Source organism: Pelodiscus sinensis, chromosome 2, assembly GCF_049634645.1.
Source record: "Pelodiscus sinensis isolate JC-2024 chromosome 2, ASM4963464v1, whole genome shotgun sequence".
Taxonomy (NCBI): domain Eukaryota; kingdom Metazoa; phylum Chordata; order Testudines; family Trionychidae; genus Pelodiscus; species Pelodiscus sinensis.
Genome location: NC_134712.1, coordinates 49792150 through 49812476, shown reverse-complemented (window position 1 = coordinate 49812476; position 20327 = coordinate 49792150). Strand labels below are relative to the sequence as shown.

At 42.3% G+C, this 20327-nt stretch overlaps 1 protein-coding gene across 1 annotated transcript in view; it reads left to right on the top strand.

Moving 5' to 3' along the window:
* Positions 1–18880, top strand: part of STMN2 (stathmin 2) — a 67942-nt gene extending 49062 nt beyond the window's left edge. The window contains exons 4-5 of the mRNA XM_006131558.4: positions 10637–10828; positions 17541–18880. Of these exons, the coding sequence (XP_006131620.2) occupies positions 10637–10828; positions 17541–17600 (252 nt within the window). The 3' untranslated portion in view covers positions 17601–18880. The remainder of the gene's footprint in view (positions 1–10636; positions 10829–17540) is intronic.
* Positions 18881–20327: the final 1447 nt, after the last annotated feature.

The window sequence follows — 20327 nt, the reverse complement described above, 5'->3', positions numbered from 1 at the left end:
GAAAGATAGCATCCATTCAGTGTGGATGTTATCTCGCATTTAAGCTGTGATTACTATGGACGGAATAGCCACCAGGGCACCTGTGCTTTTTCCTCTTTCCTCTTCTTTCGAAAGAACTCCTTCTTCCCCATCCACACACACCATTTTCTGAAAGGGCTCTTTTGGAAAAAGGCTTCTTCTCTTGTAGAAAGAGGATTACCAATGCCGGAAAAACCCTTCTGTTGTTTCAATTTACTTTTGGAATGATGCAATTGCAGTGTGGATATAACTCAGGTTTGGTGGAAAAATGGTTGTTTTTCCAACAAAACACTGTAATGTAGGCATACCCCAAGATGCTTGTAAATAACTCTTATGTACTGCAAAATCTCATTGACTGCTATAAGGGTTAAATTGGTATTTAGACTTAAAAAAACTCAAATATTTAATTACAGATTCAAATCTGTGTACATTAGAGGGGAGAACCATCCACCCAACTCCTATGCATTTCAAGTGAAAAATGGACCTCTTGAAAATCTCACCTTCAGACTATATCAAATTCCCTTTACCTGGTGTGAAATTGCTCTTCTGACTTAAGTTAATTCCAAGAGCTATGGAATAATGCTATTAGCTATGGAATAAAACTATTTACCATTTACTTAGGCTCCTTAATTTTCTTCCATAATATGGTATTAGAGGAAGAAGTAAGTTAAACCAAATATAATGGCAAAATATTTTTTTCCCTTAAAGCACATCAAATGAAAAAGTAGACATATGGATCCAGTTAATTCCAAAATTATTCCCTACAAGGTTCTAAAATAGGAATAATCAAACATGAAATGAAAGGGTCTCAGAGGTAGTAAAGATCATGATTAGCTGTATATTATCAGTTCCAGTCTAGAACAATTAGCTCATATACCACACAAATATTTGTGACGGTTAGGGAATGTCTACACTAAGAAATTATTTCAAAATAACTAAATTCAAAATAACTCCCTAAAGGTATGTCTACACTAGCCCCCCAGTTCAAACTAGGGAGGCTAATATAGGCATTCGAAGTTGCAAATGAAGCCCGGGATTTAAATATCCCGGGCTTTATTTGCATCCTTCCGTCCGGGCGCCATTTTTAAATCCCCTTAGTCCGAACTAACTGCCCGCAGCTACACGCGGCAGTCAAACGTTAACTCGAACTAAGTCTTTAGTGGAATGAGGTATAACAGTTAACTCGAACTAAGGACTTAGTTCGAGTTAACATTTGACTGCCCCGTGTAGCCGCGGACAGTTAGTTCTGACTAAGGGGATTTAAAAATGGCACCCGGACGGGAGCATGCAAATAAAGCCCAGAATATTTAAATCCCGGGCTTCATTTGCAACTTCGAATGCCTACATTAGCCTCCCTAGTTCAAACTGGGGGGCTAGTGTAGACATACCCTAAATAACTAAGGAATAAGGGGTGTTATTTTGAAATAAATTGTAGTGTAGACCCTTACACAGAATCCAGTAGAAAACTCATAAAAAATGTAATTGCACTTTCAAAACTCATATATACTAGCAAGTCTATTCTCATGCCCCACATGTGTACATAACACTCATTAATGTTAATGGAAGGTCTATGCATTTTTTCTAATCCCTAAAATGCTTCATGAAAGGGACACAGTTGTCAAATTGCTAACTCATATTTTACATTAATATACCAAGGGCATTGAGTTTGCTTTATAAAGAAATGTTTTGGACCAGCTTCAGATACTTTATTATTTCAATGGTAATAGGAGCCAGCCAATTAAGTGGGACAGATGGATGGCATTTAATTATCAGGATGAATCAAAATTGGAGCGATTAGACACACACTCACTCAGAAAGACGTAATAAATACTGAAAATAGAATATTATGGCACAAAGACTTAATAAATGAGGGATGGTGTCTTTGGGTTGTTGGTTCAATTGATGATTAAATGTTGAAATGTGTTAGTTGTCTCAAAGTGTTTCCCAAAAAACTATGTGCTATCAGTCTGGCCCACTGATGGGAGAAAGGCAGGGGAGGCACAAGGGCAATTTGCCCCAGGGCCGGGTGATTCAAAAGGACATGGGGCTACCAGCCACCACTGCTGACTCCTGGCCCTTTAAGTCGCCGCTAGAGCACTGCACAGTGCACTCCAGATGGCTTTTACTGAGGAGGTGGGAGCACCAAGTTGTACAGCATGGATGAGGGTTGGGGGCAAAGCACTGTGGTCTGGGTGGCAGGGGGTCCCCTGCTATCATCATTAATTGTTCTGCCTCTACCACTATCTTTTGGCAGAAAGGAAAGGATTGAATGGGCCTGGAAACTGACCCGTGCTCTCAGAGGTTAGCCTGAGGTGTGTTGGTGAGGTTCAAGAACTTTGAATTGTGTGACGGTTTTATAGCTGAAGATGAAACAAGCCTCATTGTGAGTCAGTCAGTTCACAACTTACAGGGCCAGATTTTCAGCACATGGCCTATCTTTGTGACTGTGCAGCCTTGGGAACACAAATCTTATGCATGCATAGTCAGTGAGTTATATGTTCCCATGGTGCCCATGCTCCTCCAAAATTCAGAGCAATGGGGCATGGCTCCACCAATGTTTGGGACCAGGACTCTCCTCCAGCACCAACCACTGCCCCACATACCTCCCCCACAGCATCCTTGCACTCTGGGCAGTGGCTGGCTGTCACTCCTCATCCCCTCCCTCAGCAGGGGTCACAAGCCTCCCCACCCAAAGAAGGCCCAAGCACCCCTCACCTGCCTGGAGTAGCTGCAGCTGCACCACCATGCCCTAACCTGCTCTGGGGAAAAGCGGCAGCATGTCTTTACTCAAAGACACTTTTGATATGCCTGTGCAGGTTCTGGGGGTGCTGAGGCAGCAGTATTTGGTACTCTGCTGTCTCAGTCACCCAGAACCTGCATGAGGCATATCAAAAGTGTCTTTGAATCAAGAGATGCTTTTCCCCAGAGCAGGCAGAGCTACTGCAGCAGTGACCTGGACCCTAGGCCCCTTTAAATAACTCAGGTCTCTGGGCAATTGCCCTCTTTAGCCCTCTCCCCACATCAGCAGGCCTGGCCAGCTTGAAGGGAGGGCTCCCCCAGCTCACTGGTGCTAGTGAGCAGAGGGCTGGAGTGAGTCCTCCTTTAGCCCCAGCCCCAAGGGAGCCTGGCACCCCAAACTCCTCATCCTTAGCCCCACCCCAAAGCCCATGTCCCACCAAGGGCCCAGTCCTGAGCCTCCTCCCACACCTAAAGCCCCTCAGCCTGAGCCCCACACCTCTGCCCCAGCCCTGAGTCCCTCCCACATGCCAAACCTCTCAGCCCATCAGAACCCTCACCCACCCATACACCAACCCTCTGCTCTAACCCTAACCTGAATCTCCTCTCAAACGCCAAATCCCTCACCCCAGGGCACACACCCCAGCCACAGCCCTCATTCTCTTACGCCCCTATCCTCAGCTCTCTCCTGCACTACGAACCCCTGGCCTCACCCCACAGCCCTTCTCTTCACATCAGTGTACAAGGCATATGGCAGGGGGAGAGAAACTTAAACCAGCTCTGGACACCACCACAAGTCATGCAAACCTGCCACCCCTGTATGCATGTATTCATTGAATGTAGGGAAGCCGATTGTAGACCTGACATGCACAAAGCCCATGAGCACACATAAGCTCCATGCAAATGTCTTTGACACACAAAATTATATTTGTGTATGCAAAACTGTCCAGAAAGCTTCATGTGATGGTCTTAAAAGGGCACCTTTGAAGCTTCTCCAGCCTGCAAAACCATGACAAAGTTTAGCATTACTGGCTCAACAGGGAATACAAATTAGAAACCAGAGATGCCAAAAATGGAACATGCTAATGGGAGGGACACAGGACTGGGCCTCAGGAAACCAAAGACAAAAAGAGGGCCATGTAGTTATGGTAATTTTGCCTTTGACTTCAGCAGAGCAGATTTCATCCATGGATTCCATTCCTAGGTCTTCTGCTGATCTAATGTCTGACCAGTCACTTCATTACAGCGCACTTGTTTCCCTTCTCACTTTTTGTGCATTTTACCTATGCAGATTAGTAGACGGTTTCTCTGGCTTTGCTCAGGTCCTTAGCTCAATTAATTTGGGGGTTTTTTTAGAAAATACAATGAAAATGTACTTGCTTCATTTAAATCATTGCTCTGGGGTGGGGCTGAGGGGTTCAGTATGCAGGCTGCACCAGGGAGAGAGGAACAGCCCTCTCTCACCGCAGCAGCTTGGGGCCAGGTGAGCAGCACCTCTTCACGCTCACTGCAGCTCCAGCAGGCACAGCCAGAGGAGGGGTGCATGTCCCCTGGCTGGGATATGTCCAGATTCATCTGCCTCCTGCATTCCCCAGCCATAGTGAGTAATGAAGCAAACTGTGCTCTTTTCCCTTGCTCCCTAATGAAGGGGAACAGACAGCAATGTCCCCATACAGATTAGAGGGGAGGGAGCTTCAGCTCCCCTCCCCTGCACTCTCCCTAAAGAGCACCTAGGGGTGGGAGATGTAGAGCTGGAACAGTCCTGGATAGGGAGGGTGCACCCCCAGCCAGCCTATTTCTCCTAGCTGGTTATTCTGTTCCTTTTCTGTATGGTTTTCTGAGCAGCAATCCCATTCCAGGCAAATCCCATTTTCCTAGCTCAACCAAACCCACTTTAAATTATAAGAGGAACCTGTATACCACATTTGCGCTTATCATTTAGGAGAAGATCTTGAACAAACAGACTAGCAGACAAATTCTATCAGATATACAAGAAATAATTTCTCAGGGCAGGATCTGTCTCTCACTATGTATTTGTACAGTGTTTAGCACAGTGGGATCTCAATTACAGATGGGGCAGCTAGACACTACTGCAGTGCACCTAATAAGGCAGACTGTGTCCCGTGCGAGGAATCAGATGTACTGGTAAAGATCTATGAAGACACCAATGTTGTGTATGTTGGCATAATGTCTAGTTCTAGTCCATTCCTCACTTTGATGCATAAAAGCAAGAAACAATTAAATTCATTTTCCCTGAAAGTGTCATGACTTAATCTCAGTGTTGTTTTTTCTATAAATGCTTAGTCTTTGGTATTTACATTGCAGGAGGAGACCTTTATCCTGTCTTAAATCTATTTTCATTATCATCATCTCTTGAATATACAATACCCTGAGATACACCAAAAGTTAATGCAATTCCAGCTGAACATGTTAATTAAAAAAAATCCAGCAACTGGATTAATTTTGCAGCATCCAAGTGAACCTTTCATAATGGGAACTTTCCCCCTATATATTCTTAAAATTAATAGGGTGTGCATTCAAGTGCAAATTTCAACTTTAAAAGGAATTGTTCTGCCAACTCACTTCCTGCTATTTCATAAATCCTTTTGTTTTTCTTTATGTAGAACTGATTTAATGCATTTTTGGATGTACTTGTCAAGGGAAAGTAGATAAATCTAGGAAAACAGAACAGCCTTGTATGTGTAACGCCAACAGATGGAACTCATGAGCCTCTACCACTTGAGTAAACGCCAGCTGATTCTCCAAGGGCATGTCTACACAGCAGAATTATTTTGGAATAACTGATGTTATAGTGCATGTCTACACTGCAAGCCTTTATTTCAAAATAATGTTGAGCTGAAGGACTTCTTACTCTGACTCATGGTAACCTTCATTTCACGAGGAGCTAAGGAAGTTGAAGTAAAACTCTCCTTCTTCGACATCCTGCTGTGTAGGCGGTGCCAAAAGTTGAGTTAAGCCATTTTGACTTCAGCTACGCAATTGATGTAGCTGAAATTGGGTAGCTTAATTTGACTTTAGCCCTGCTGTGTAGATGCATCCTAAGGCTGCAGAGCACACTCATTCTTTCTCTCTGTAAATGGTGTAATGTACCACTAAATGGCACATTACACCACACCGAGAAGGTATGAGGGTTGTATATGCACACAGCAGAATCCAATTTTCAACTGGAAATGTCTTAAAAAGACACCTCCACAGCCTGCATTTGGAAAGTCTACAGGCACTTTGACATTTAAAATGGGTATTTAGTTGTCTACATGTCTATCTAAGCATCCATATGTGATATTTGGAACTCCTATTAAAGCATTGTTTGAAAACTGCGATCACAGTTGCTTTTTACAACATCCACTAAAAAAAAAAAAAAGTGGGGTCAAACAATTTTGTTGCATTGGCCTCTTTTTCAGCATACTTGAATATCAGTATAAGCTAAAGGATCTGTGCTAGGGTGCCTTACACATTTGTAAGCAGATATATAAGACAAAATGTTGTAAGTCAAAAAAGGTAACAATGTTAGCAACAATTAGGAAGGGATAAATAATAAGACAGAAAAAATAATGCCACTATATAAATCTATGGTACACCCATACTTTGAATACTGAGTACAGTTCTGGTCACCCCATTTAATTATATATATATAGTCAGATTGGAAGAACGACAGAGCTATGATAGAGATCTATACAAACATGAATGATGTGGAGACAGCGAATAAGGAAGTATTATTTCCTCCTTTGCATAACACAGATACAGATGCGGATACAAATTTTGTATCTAGAACCCTGCAAATTTGCAGATATCCACTTCACATCTGCAGATACCTTAGGATATAGAGTTGGATATCCACAGATCATTTTTGCAGGTGCGGATGAGGGTACCAATTTTGTACCCACACAGGGCTCTACTTATTACAGCACTCTCTCTCATGTGAGAAAATTTCAGTTCATTCACTTCAGTGACTACAAGGAGGGTTAAAGGAAAGAGCATTTATTACTGCAATTGCATTTATTGGTGGAAACTCAATTTAGCCCCTAAAATGTGGGCTATAGTATTTTCGTCTAATTTCATTGTTGGACTTAGCATGTGGGTACTATTTGGTGTTGTTGGCCTTTGATATATTTCAAGGCCAAACTAAATGATCTGGTTGTCTTTTCTGGCCTTAAACTCCATGATTCTACTGTGTTTTACAGAAAACAGGGATAACTTTCACTGAAATCTCCACATACCTGACCTCTACCACATTTAATTCCTTTACTCCATTCTTCCTTCCTCTGATTCATTTGATAGAACAGTCCACAGTGTTGATTATTCCAAATATTCCCCATAAATATGTTTACTTTGGACTTGAGTAGCTCCCGGAATGGTCTCAACATTGTAACTTTGTTGGCATGCATCAGAAGTATAGTGGTTTTATTTTGTTTTAAACAAACTGTGTTAAACAAATAGCAAAGCTCAAACTTCAAATGTAATGCTAAACAAATAGCAAAGCTCATGTGTCTGGGAATTGATCCTCTAAATAAGAGGAATGGGATACAGGGTGCAGATTGCATGCATTGAAGATTTCTTATGGATTTCACTTTCTTTAAGCTTTCAATTAAAAAAAATGATCTTAAGCCTTTTGTATGGGGAAAAAAAAACATCTTCATGTTTACAGAAACAAAATGAAGCCAAATCAGATCTGAACTTCCTACATTCATCTTAAGGGAATCTGAACTTTAAAGCCAATATGCAGCCATTTAAAACACACACTTTTAAAGATAGCTTGAGGAAAACAAAACAATTCATAGTTCTAGTATACAAAACCTAGTGATAAAATTACATATTTTTAGACTTGAAATCCCCTATAACTTTGAAATAAAGTGCTCATGCTTAAAAGACTTGCCACTGAAATATTTAAGGTGAGTACAGGCAGTCCCTGACTTACACGGATCCGACTTATGTTGGATCCGCACTTACGAACAGGGCTTTCTCGCCCCGGAGCTCGCAGGCAGCGGGACTGCCCAGAGCGCAGCGGTCCCGCCACCTCGACCTCCGGGGGGAGAAAAGCTGCTCCGGGTGTCCCTGGTCTGCTGGGGACCATCTCCAGCAGACCAAGGACACCGGGAGCAAAGCCGGGGAGGCAGAGGAGTCCCGTGCCTCTGAGGCTTTGCTCTGGCAAAGTCTCAGAGGCGCGGGACTCCGCCGCCGCTGCAGCTTTGCTCCCGGTGTCCCTGGTCTGCTGGAGACGGTCCCCAGCAGACCAGGGACACCGGGAGCAAAGCCGCAGCGGCGGCGGGTTCCCGCGCCTCCTCCCCAGCTTTGCTCTGGGTGTCCCTGGTCTGCTGGGGACCATCTCCAGCAGACCAGGGACACCCGGAGCAAAGCCAGGGAGGCGGAGGGGTCCCGCGCCTCTGAGGCTTTGCTTTGGCAAAACCTCAGAGGCGCGGCACCCCGCCGCCGCTGCAGCTTTACTCCCCGTGTCCCTGGTCTGCTGGGGGGGGGGCGCAGCTAGTGCGCCCCCCCCCAGCAGACCAGGCTTTTGTTGTGGACCCTGGGGTAGAGCAGCTGGGGTGCTGCCGGGTTGGTCCTGCAGGGACCTACCTGGCAGCCCAGCTGTTCTGTCCCAGGCTCGAGATTCAGCCACTGTTGAAACTGATCAGTGGCTGATTCCAGGAAGCTGGGGGCAGAGCAATTCTGCCTCCAGCTTCCTGTAGTCAGCCCCTGGTCAGTTTCAGCAGCAGCGGCTGAATCTGGAGCCAGTTCCGACTTACATACAAATTCAACTTAAGAACAAACCTACAGTCCCTATCTTGTACGTAACCCGGGGACTGCCTGTATAGACAGTGTCTCATGATAACCTTAATAATCCAGAATTCTCAAATACTCTCCATCAGATGTTTCCTTATTTGAATTCCTCACATACATTCAATGCTCTCATACCTGAGTTACTGAAATAAGCCTTGCTTACAGCAGATGTGGGGAGAGCCTAGAGAGTTTTCCTAACACCCCTTCAGATCTTTGCAACTTAGCTCATGCCTTAATACAGCACTAACTGACAGCTCAGCAACTTGCAATATGGGGGCCTCTAAAAATAAAAAGAGAGAGAGAACTCCATTTCAAGTGACTCCATTTCAAAGTTTATCAAAATTGGTTGATAAATAAAAGAGATATAGGAAAAAGCAGATAGTTTCTAAGTCTCTAAATACAAACATTTTTGCTCAAATATGACAAAAATATACACATCTGGCTACACAAATTCCCTTGCCCTTCACTAAGGCCAGGTCTACACTAGACCCGGAAGTTCGGCTTAAGGTATGCAGCTCCAGTGATGTATGATATGTAGCTAGAGGCAGCTTACTTTAAGCCAGTGGGAAGCCAATGGGAGCCAATCCTCCCGTCAGCTTCCCTTACTCCTTGCAAGAATAGGAGTAACAGTCACCGGCAGGGGTGCCCTCTGAGTTCAATTTAGCGAGTCTTAACTAGACTCACTAAATTGAACTCCAGAAGATCAATTGCAGCAATGTCACTCTTCCGTGGAGTGAAGACAAGGCCTAATTGCTCATTACTAACAGGAGAGAGGCCAGGGCTAAACACCTTCCCCCGCAATAATTACACTTGTAAAATTAGCATTTCCAGGAGTAAGTCTGCTATCAGTATCCTAAGGCCACATTTTGTTGGCCACTGGCTCCTGGAAAATTTTTGCTAATGTCTTCCTTACTTAAATAAATAGATACTCATTACCAATAAAATCCAGAAAAATGTGAGGTCAGAGACTGAGTGGTGTGAGGCAATCCTACCAAGCTCATATTCATAAGGGACTCATCCTAGCAGTGACATCATGTATAACACCCTCCTTGGCTGGCAATAGCCAAAAGACCTCCTTTTGTTTACGATCAAGCACGCTCAGTATTATAGTGTCTTCGCTCCTGTTTTTCTTTATTTTCTTAAGTATTAATGTGTTATTTCTTCTTTTGATCAGTACATATTTACAACTGTGTATTTTTGTGTGCATGCCATTTTCTGCTTCATGCGCTATCAATGATTCTCATGATTGAGACTGCAAGTGATTGTTTTATGAATTTGGGCCAAGTGAATTTTGAGGAGGATAAAGTTGTGTTGGGTTCCCTCTATCTTTTGGGAACCTTCACTATATTTTTATAGTCTTGCAGCACCTTAGAGACTAACAAAACATGTAGCTGGTTTGTTAGTCTTTAAGGTGCTGCAAGACTATTTGTTGTTTTTTAAGTTTTTTCCAGTTACAGACTAACTCAGCTACCCCTCTGAAGCTTTTGTATTTTATAATATGGCAAAAGAAAAAACCCAACAATTCCTTGTTTCATACCAAAAATTCATAATTATATTTGATATATAGTCTAGATAAACTTTATATTTTCCTAACAAAATTAATCAAACTTTTTTCATGTATTCATAGTAAAAGAATTTCTCTTATTCATGGCATCTATATTGTACAGGGAAACAAGAGAGGTTATATCATCCTCTTTTTTTTCCCCTGTAACAACATAATGCTTTGTGTTTATATATTCAATGTCCTTTCTGTGAAAATAAGAAAATCATTTTTATGGTATGGGTCCTCTTACACTTGACATAGTTTAGGGCCTCAGAATGTCAAAATCTGGACATGCTGTCAATATTAATACATTTATTTATTTTTTACATACTACAGTATATATTTGTCTTACCTTAGTTTTATCAACCGTTTCAAGAAAAAAACAAAATGGCAGATCTCACAAAAATCCAGACTCAGTGCACTTCTCCTTTCTAATCAAAGACTAACTTATTAGTTTTATTTATTTTTCAGGCTGCCTTATCTACTGTCTTCTGAATATCTGTAGACTATTGTCTCAGCAGGATGTGTCTTTTTTTTCCCCAGTCCCAGGAGGCCCAGGTGCTGAAACATCTGGCAGAAAAGAGAGAACATGAGCGAGAAGTCCTTCAGAAGGCTTTGGAAGAGAACAATAACTTCAGCAAAATGGCAGAGGAAAAGCTGATACTGAAAATGGAACAGATCAAAGAAAACCGTGAAGCTAATTTAGCAGCTCTTATTGAACGTCTTCAAGAAAAGGTAATCAGGCCATGACTCCACACAACCGGAGGCAAGAAACCCTCATTCAAAATTTCCAAAATGGACTGTGATTTTGGGTGGCTCCATTTTAGATCCCTTAACTTAAAGCTCCTTAAAAAGGGGGCTATCTTCACAGGATGAATGCTCAGAGCTTTTTGAAAGACATGTCCCATTACGGTGACAAGCTGAGCACTCAAAATCACTAGCTGCTTTTGAAAAATCAGATGACATCAGCTCAATCTCGACTACACCCAACTCTGATATACTCTCAGGCTGGTTTATTTGTTACCCTTTCAGGCTAAGAACTGCCTCTTTCCCCATATGGAAAAAGTCTGTTTTTAAAATCAAGGGTCCCAAGTTCAAAGGTAGAAAAAAAAAAACAAAGAAAGGTCATTTGGGTTTAATGTTTGGCTTCTCTGCAGGATTTATGAACAATGTGGAATAAATCATTTGTTTCATATTTAGCCACATACATCCATAACAGACTGTGTTGCAATCACTCTCCTAATTGAGGGAGATTAGATCTATTTTTGGACACCTTCAATATACAGCCAGGGGATTGAATTCCCCCAGGCACAGAGTGTTCTATTCCTAATGCGTCCCTCTGAGGCAGAAGAGTTTTAAAAAAAAACAAATGGTGAAAGCACAGGCCAATGAACCAGATGTGGGATTGTCCTTTTAACCTGTTTTGCAGGCTGTGGTAACTTTTCTCTGCTGGTATGTAATAAATAGGAGCTGTTATTTTGAAGGATCTAATACAGGCAGTCCCCGGGTTACGTACAAGATAGGGACTGTAGGTTTGTTCTTAAGTTGAATTTGTATGTGTCGGAACTGGTACATATTGTAGGGGAAACTCTAGCCAAACATTACTCCAGAGCTCAGTTTTATTCTCCCACACCTCACTTCCCTCAGTCCTTTATTCTCAAGCTAAGGTGTCTGCTGAGAAAAGCCACTTCGCGTCTCCCTGGTCTGCTGGGGGGAAGCAGCTAGTGTGGGGTTGCCTCACCCCGTTTGTAAGTAGGGATCCGATGTAAGTCGGATCCATGTAACCCGGGGACTGCCTGTATATCAGCAGACAAGAGTATATACCTCTCAACTGTTGCTGATGAAGAGGGATGTCCATTTTAGAGCTACGTTTTTCTCCATCTTGCACTCATCTTATGCAATCTCATTGTTTTAACTGTAGATAATTGGTATCAGAGATGTCAAATCAGGAAGCAGAGCTGGGCAAGTCAGAGAGAGCAGTGTCCTGTGAAATACCCTAAAGAAGGATGCAACTGGTTGTTTCAACCAAGTTCCTGGGATTGTGCTTAACTACGCATCATAAAGTCCAGCAACTCAAAGAACTGTTAGCTGTCATTGGGAGCAAAGGGATCAGCTGCAAGCAGACTGATGTCAGACAGGAAGTCCCTTTATATCACAGTCCTTTGATAACATGTACATACATGGATGCATTTTATTAGTTTAAACATTTTATTAGTTAGATAATTTCCTGGAGGTTAGGTCCATAAAACTAGATAATTTCCTGGAGGTTAGGTCCATAAAAGGCTATTAGCCAGGGGATAAAATTGGTGTCCCTGGCCTCTGTTTGTCCGAGGCTGGAGAGGGATGGCAGGAGACAAATTGCTTGATCATTGTCTTCAGTCCACCCTCTCTGGGGCACCTGGTGCTGGCCACTGTCGGCAGACAGATACTGGGCTAGATGGACCTTTGGTCTGACCCAGTACAGCCGTTCTTATGTTCTCATGTTCATAAAGTCAAAGGAATGCTTCTGAGCACAGATTACCATCTCCTTACTGGGGATCTTGTCTGACCAGAAAACATGGCTTGGCCAAAAAAAATAAGAACTTAATTTAAAAAATGAATCCACAAACACTAAAAGGCAACCAGGACGATGGAAGAGGGAACAATCATAAAACATTGAGGCCAAAATCTTCAAAACTAGCCTCTAATTGTCAATGCCCCAATTTTCAGGTGCCAAAGGCTCCTGCAATCAGATGACATTTGTGGATGCCAACATCAGTGGAAAATGCAAGTGATCAGCCTCTGGAAATCAGGCCTGCCCTAACTATCAAAATTTGCCACACAAAATTAGACGCCACATGAAATTTCACCTTCAAATTACAGATGAGATTAACACCAATCAAAGCCCAATGAAGCCAGTTTCTGTAAAGGAACACAATGTATAAATCTCACATAGGAAGCTCACTGGAGGCATCCTCAGTTGCAGACATTTGGCCATGGGTCTTTGTTGCTCTTGTCATTTTATGTTTGTCATTGAGTTTTCAGATTATATTCTCAGAGATAAATACATGAATGAGGTTGGAGCCTTATAATTAGTTTGTCTGAAAAAGACAGCAAGAAAAAACTATCCCCAAAAATGTGCCAAACAGCCAGAAACAGTGCAGCTCTGTAAACACTCTGGATGGAAACTTCCTAAATTAATTTCACAGCTGTGGTTTCTGAGTATAGGCCCATGTTAGCATGACTATCTGAATTTACAGAGGTTCCAGTAAATCTAAAATTAACTAGGACAGCCTTTGTTTTACAGCCATTAATGGTTATTCCAATTAGAAATCGAACTTAAAAGATCTGTAAAATAAGAGCCAGTGACCAAGGAAAGACAAATTGTCCAACAATGAACAGAAAGACTTAACACTGAACTTTGAAGATAGCTACCTAATATTCAGGGCTGGCCGTCTACTCAATGTGAGTATTCCAAAGATGAGGTTGCCCCTTCTCGGTGATCTGGTCAACACACTGAGCTCAATACAAGGGCTATCCCATGTCTATGTCAGCTGTAAAGCCTCTTGGTCTCCTTCACAGTGGCATATCTAAATCCCCAGCTCTTCTAGACAGGGTGGGCATTGAATTCACTAACAATATACATCGTGAGGGGGAGCTCTCAACTCCCACGTCCCTGCTGAACCTTGACTGGTTTCATAGCAGGACACCACCCAGGTGTGATGGTGCTCTCTGAAGTTATAGAAACTAAAACACTGAGGCTACGTCTACACTGGCCCCTTTTCCGGAAGGGGCATGTTAATTTCAGCTATCGTAATAGGGAAATTCGCGGGGGATTTAAATATCCCCCCGCGGCATTTAAATAAAAATGTCCACCGCTTTTTTCCGGCTTTTAGAAAAGCCGGAAAAGAGCGTCTACACTAGCCCCGATCCTCCGGAAAAAGCACCCTTTTCCGGAGGATCTTATTCCTACTTCAAAGGGCGCTTTTTCCGGAGGATCGGGGCCAGTGTAGACGCTCTTTTCCGGCTTTTCTAAAAGCCGGAAAAAAGCGGCGGACATTTTTATTTAAATGCCGCGGGGGATATTTAAATCCCCCGCGGATTTCCCTATTACGATCTCTGAAATTAACATGCCCCTTCCAGAAAAGGGGCCAATGTAGACGAGCCCTGACTGTGTAGCAAAGGTGTCTGGTGTCTGTCCTCTGCAGCAGCTTCTCGGCTAGCACAAAGACTTAATTCTAGGTGTAAAGGTGATATGCTACTCCAGCCAAAGGACTGAGAACCATCCTCTGCAAAAAGCTCTCCTTTTCAAATGTTTTAGCTAACATGCAGCCTGGTGCATCCAGATGACTGCTTCAGTCTGTAGCAGCTCTTTCGGATGAGATCGCAATGAGTTGTGACCTTCTTTGATAATATCATTAGGTCTTACTTTGCCATTTGACAGTGAAAGCTGCGAGCTATTTATGGACTGCAGTTGACTGGCAGCAGTCAAGGCTGTTTAGGATTCTTAGAAGCTCACTACTGCAGGTCTGATTCATGTCCATTTTGGGTTGTTCTGATTCTTGTCCACAGTGTGGCTGTGCTACCCGTACTGACAGGCACTGTCACCATGCTACAGGCATAAAGGGAAACAAGAAGACCTTTTATAAATACATTAAAAGCAAGAGGAAGACCAAGGACAGGGTAGGCCCACTGCTTAGTGAGGAGGGAGAAGCAGTAACAGGAAACTTGGAAATGGCGGAGATGCTCAATGACTTCTTTGTTTCGGTCTTCACGGAGAAATCTGGAGGTGTGCCTAACGTAGTGAATACAAGCAGAGAGAGGGTAAGTTTAGAAGATAGGATACACAAAGAACAAGTTAAAAATCACTTAGGAAAGTTAGATGTCAGCAAGTCACCAGGTCCTGATGAAATGCATCCCAGGATACTCAAGGAGCTGATAGAGGAGGTATCTGAGCCTTTAGCTATGATCTTTGAAAAATCATGGCAGACAGGGGAGATTCCAGAAGACTGGAAAAGGGCAAATATTGTGCCCATCTATAAAAAGGGGAATAAGAACAACCCAGGAAATTATAGACCGGTCAGTTTAACGTCTGTCCCAGGGAAGATAATGGAGCAGGTAATTAAGGAAATCATATGCAAACACTTGGAAGGTAATAAAGTGATAGGGAATAGCCAGCATGGGTTTGTGAAGAACAAGTCATGCCAAACTAATCTGATAGCTTTCTTTGATAAGATAACGAGCCTTGTGGATAAGGGAGAAGCGGTGGATGTCATATACCTAGACTTTAGTAAGGCATTTGATACGGTCTCGCATGATATTCTTATTGATAAACTAGGCAAATATAACTTAGATAGGGCCACGATAAGGTGGGTGCATAATTGGCTGGATAACCGTAGTCAGAGAGTGGTTGTTAACGGTTCTAAATCCTGCTGGAAAGGGATAACAAGTGGAGTTCCTCAAGGGTCTGTTTTGGGACCCGTACTATTCAATATCTTCATCAATGATGTAGATATTGGGATAGAGAGTACGCTTATTAAGTTTGCAGATGATACCAAACTGGGTGGGGTTGCGACTTCTTTGGAGGATAGGGACATAATTCAAAATGACCTTAGCAAGTTAGAGAAATGGTCAGAGGTAAACAGGATGAGGTTTAATAAAGAGAAATGCAAAGTGCTCCACTTAGGAAGGAACAATCAGTTCCATACATACAAGATGGGAAGCGACTGTCTAGGAAGGAGCATGGCGGAAAGGGATCTAGGGGTCATAGTGGACCACAAGTTGAATATGAGTCAACAGTGTGATGCTGTTGCAAAAAAAGCAACTATGATTCTAGGTTGTATCAACAGGTGTGTTGTAAGCAAAACTCGTGAAGTCATTCTGCCGCTCTACTCTGCACTAGTTAGGCCTCAGCTAGAGTACTGTGTCCAGTTCTGGGCGCCACATTTCAAGAAAGATGTGGAGAAATTGGAAAGGGTACAGAGAAGAGCGACAAGAATGATTAAAGGTTTAGAAAACATGACCTATGAAGCCAGGCTTCATGAACTGGGCTTGTTTAGTTTGGAAAAAAGAAGATTAAGGGGGGACATGATAGCGATTTTCAAATATCTAAAAGGGTGTCACAAGGAGGAAGGAGAAAAGTTGTTCCTCTTGGTTTCTGAGGACAGGACAAGGAGTAATGGGCTTAAAGTGCAGCAGGGGAGGTTTAGATTGGACATTAGGAAAAAATTCCTAATTGTCAGGGTGGTCAAATATTGGAATAAATTGCCAAGGGAGGTGGTGGAATCTCCCTCTCTGGAGATATTTAAGAACAGGTTAGATAGACATCTGTCAGGGATGGTGTAGGTGGAGCTTGGTCCTGCCTTGATGGCGGGGGGCTGGACTCGATGACCTCTCGAGGTCCCTTCCAGTCCTATGATTCTATGATTCTATGATTCTATGCTACATTCTGCCTGCATCCTGCCCAGGTGCCTTCGTAAAGAGCGACTTTTGAGTCCTTTGCCTCACATTGCATCTGTAAAGGAGCAGTCAGAATGGAGCCCTAAATTAGAGGTGTTCCCTTTTAACTGCACATCTTCCATGCGTTCAGTGTCTAGATAGTACCTTCTCAGGCTGTTGATCCTAGCACTTACTCTGCTGGTGATGGCAACCTCAATTGCTTGCTTGCTTGTCCAATTCTCTCTCAGTCATCTCCGCCTTTCTTCACATGCCAGCCCCATGCATTGGGCATCTCTACATACATATAAATAAAACTGTCATCTTATCCTTAGAAGCTACCTCTGAAATGATGACTATACATGTCTCCTGCTGGCACTGGTTAGGGTAAATGATGACCTGTGATTTCTGTGTTGCTGCTCATCTCTGCTCATTTTGGTGCTCATTCCCCAACTCTTCACCCTCATATGTGTCTAGTTTTCCTCCTCTTGTGTCTTTTCATCTACCATCTACATTGTGAGCTCTCTGGCTATCTTGATCCTTAAGGAGCCATGATCCTTAACTGCAGCCCCCATGCACTGTTGTAATATAAATAGTAATAATAGCCACCTTTCACATGGGAAGATACGTTAACCTGCAAGCAAGAAGGTTACTTAGAGCCAATTCATTTCAGCTGTGCTTAAATTTTGGAGTGTTACTTTGGAAAGCAATGGGGGTTGTGCACATTCAGCACCTAGAAGAATTGGTCCTTAGGGTGAAATTTCCCCCTATGCAGTGGGTGTTCCACAAAGCCTATGTCCCACTTAAATCCTACTTAAGACCTCAAAATAGGACTGAAGTCGAATTTAAATATTCAGTAGGCCTCATGCTGGCCTGGAGAATTGGGTCCTATATGAGCAACATCCTCAGAAGACTATTGTGCTACTGATGCACAGGGAACTGTACACACAGAGCAATGAGTTGCCATTAAGAATCTTCCTGGGCAGATTCAGCAAGGAAGAGTTTTAACCTTTCCCTTCTTGATGTTTTCCAGGAGAGGCATGCTGCAGAGGTCCGTAGAAACAAGGAGCTCCAGGTGGAACTGTCTGGCTGAAAAAAGCAACGGTGGATGCCACACATCCCCACCATTAGTAAACTCCCCTGCCTATATTATTACGGATCATGCGATATCAGTATGGGAAATGTATGACATGGTTTAAAAAAAAAAAAATCAAGAACTCAATAAAAACAAAAACAAAAAACAAAAATGAAAACAATATGGTCTCTTTGCAGAATGATTTGCTTGATGTTTAAAAAAACTTGGATCTTATTTTGTAAATACTTACATTTTTGTTAAAAAATACAAGTATTGCATTATGCAAGTTATTTCATAATCTTACATGTCCTGTAACAGGCTTTTGATGTTGTCTATTTCCACTCAGTTGAATTTGCTAGGTCTGTTCATTTGAAGCAGCCCAAGTCTAATTCCATTCCCTGCAATTTTAATTCTAACTATCCAAGGAGGTCAGTAATAGGTCTATGGTGCTAGAGACCAATCATCGCTTAATAGCCAAGAAGGCTTTGTAATCAATAAGCTCTGTCGAAACAATAACTAAGTCACAGGTATTGTGACTCCACATGAAGCTGTCCAGATAAAATGCTCTTAAAACATTGTGTGTTCATAATTATTTACATCTACATTTATAATGAACCGGCGATTAACCCATTAATTGCAATGTTTATTTTGTCTGCCTTCATCAGATCAAAGGCAACAAATATTACTTTTTAAATAAGGGTTACCAATAAGAAGGCAAGCAACATCAATCTGAGCTGAAGTTAAGAAGCTGAATATTATGAACAGCTAGCTATGAAAAATTCTAAATGGTACACAACAGCCATAAAAAATGCTAATTGTCTCAAGCTTAATTCGCCAGTTGAAGATTTGTTGATGGAGCAATTAATCAGCATCAAGTAGCTGTATCTGTAGATGCTATGATCTATGATATTCATTTGAAACTACTGTATTACATGTGTAAGAATACAAGAGGCTACTGAATATTTCCACCTGGAACCCATGAGCTGGTTGTTGCATTTTTTTAACACTGTTGATGACTTCCACTCAACATGACCTGTTCACTTCAGTGTTAGTTAACCTGACCTACTTTAAAGACATCTAGAAAAAGAGGGCTGATGCAGCAGGAATCATTAGACAGGGCTCTTGTGCCAAGTACGGTATCACCAAACCTAACATAACCCCTAAAATAGCTGCCGTTTTGAAGTTGTCCCTGCCCCCTGGAGGTTGCTGCCTGCATATTCTACTCTTCATTAGTGCTATTTTCCTGTATGTCATTGTGTGCAAGCTGTGATTAATAAAGAATTGGGGTTCTGTGAACTGAAAAAGGGCTTGTCTGTTCTCTCGCTCCATCACTTCTCTGACATGCCATTGACTTCATAGCATCATGGGCATTGGAAATGGAAAGGCCTGTTAGTAGGTCAGAGAGTCCATTCCCTTACCAATATAGGATTAATCCCTACAATATATATTTTTATTGTCGACACATAATGGATAATGTCTCCGAGGCTGAGATATAATGCAATACAGAAGAGTGACTTTACAGAGCACTAAATGTAATAAGAAAAAAAAAATCACTAGCAAAAAAGTCATGTGGGGATGCAGGCTTGCCAATACTGTCATGTCCCACAAGAAGCACATAGCATGAACCCAACACACTGATATTAGAGTTTAAGGAAACTCACTTCCAGGCTTAAATGAGCAAGACAAAATACCTAGAGATGGTGCTGAGCAGCAGAGTTTGGCTATGGAACAGGATCTGGATTCGCCCATCATGCAGAGTGAGAGGTTTGGTCCAGAACCACCTTGAGAAATCATTATTTTCAAATAGTTTCTGATACAAATCATGAAGAAATATGGGCCAAAACCAGAAAAATTCATACTAATTCCCTGAATTTGGAGGTTCTAAGCTCCCAGATCTGAACCAGCCCAGAGTGTGGCTTTGCAACAAGTTTTTCCAAAACCAAACTCAGTGTGTACAGGGTTTTTGGCTTATTTCTCAATCAGCAAATGCAGGCACAAAGCCATAAGCAAAAAGAACAGACTTGGTAACACATGCACCACATCACAATAGGAGAGATTAAGCCCTTCACAAAAACTTGGATTTTTTTTTGTTTGGTTGGTTTTTTGTGTGTGTTTGTTTAAATTCCTCTGTTTTTATGTCAGCATGAACAAAAGAGGAAATGGAAAACACTAGGGTCAGTTAAAATAGCAACCTTTGGGTCTGGATTTCATACTGCCCAGAATTGGCAGGTGTTTGGATCGGGCATTTTGATTCCACCCACTATAAAATTTTTCATAGATTCACAAGCCAGGAGGAATGATTGTGATCATCTAGTCTGATCTCCCACATAGCACAGGCTGCAGAACTTTCTCATATAATTCCTAGAACAGATTTTTTTTAAAAGACACCCAGAAGCTCACCAAATATCACCTACATTCACAGGTGTTCAGATTGCTTGGAAAATATTCACACCAAACCTGTCAAAGATAATAGACTGTCAACTGAGTATCCTTCAGAGCCAAATTACTGCTGCATCAATTACCTGATTACTGTGTACTTTCTGGCTGATCCCCATTTATACATTTGGTACAATGGATCTATAAAATGGGGTTGCAGATCAGAGATCTTTCTGGAAAGTAAGGACACTCAGAAGACCTTTCTATCCCAGCCATTGACTATATATTTGAGAGAGTTTCTCCGATTGTCTGTGTGTCCATTTGGTTAGGAACTTCTCCTAAATCGTAAGAGCTAGGTCTACCAAATTT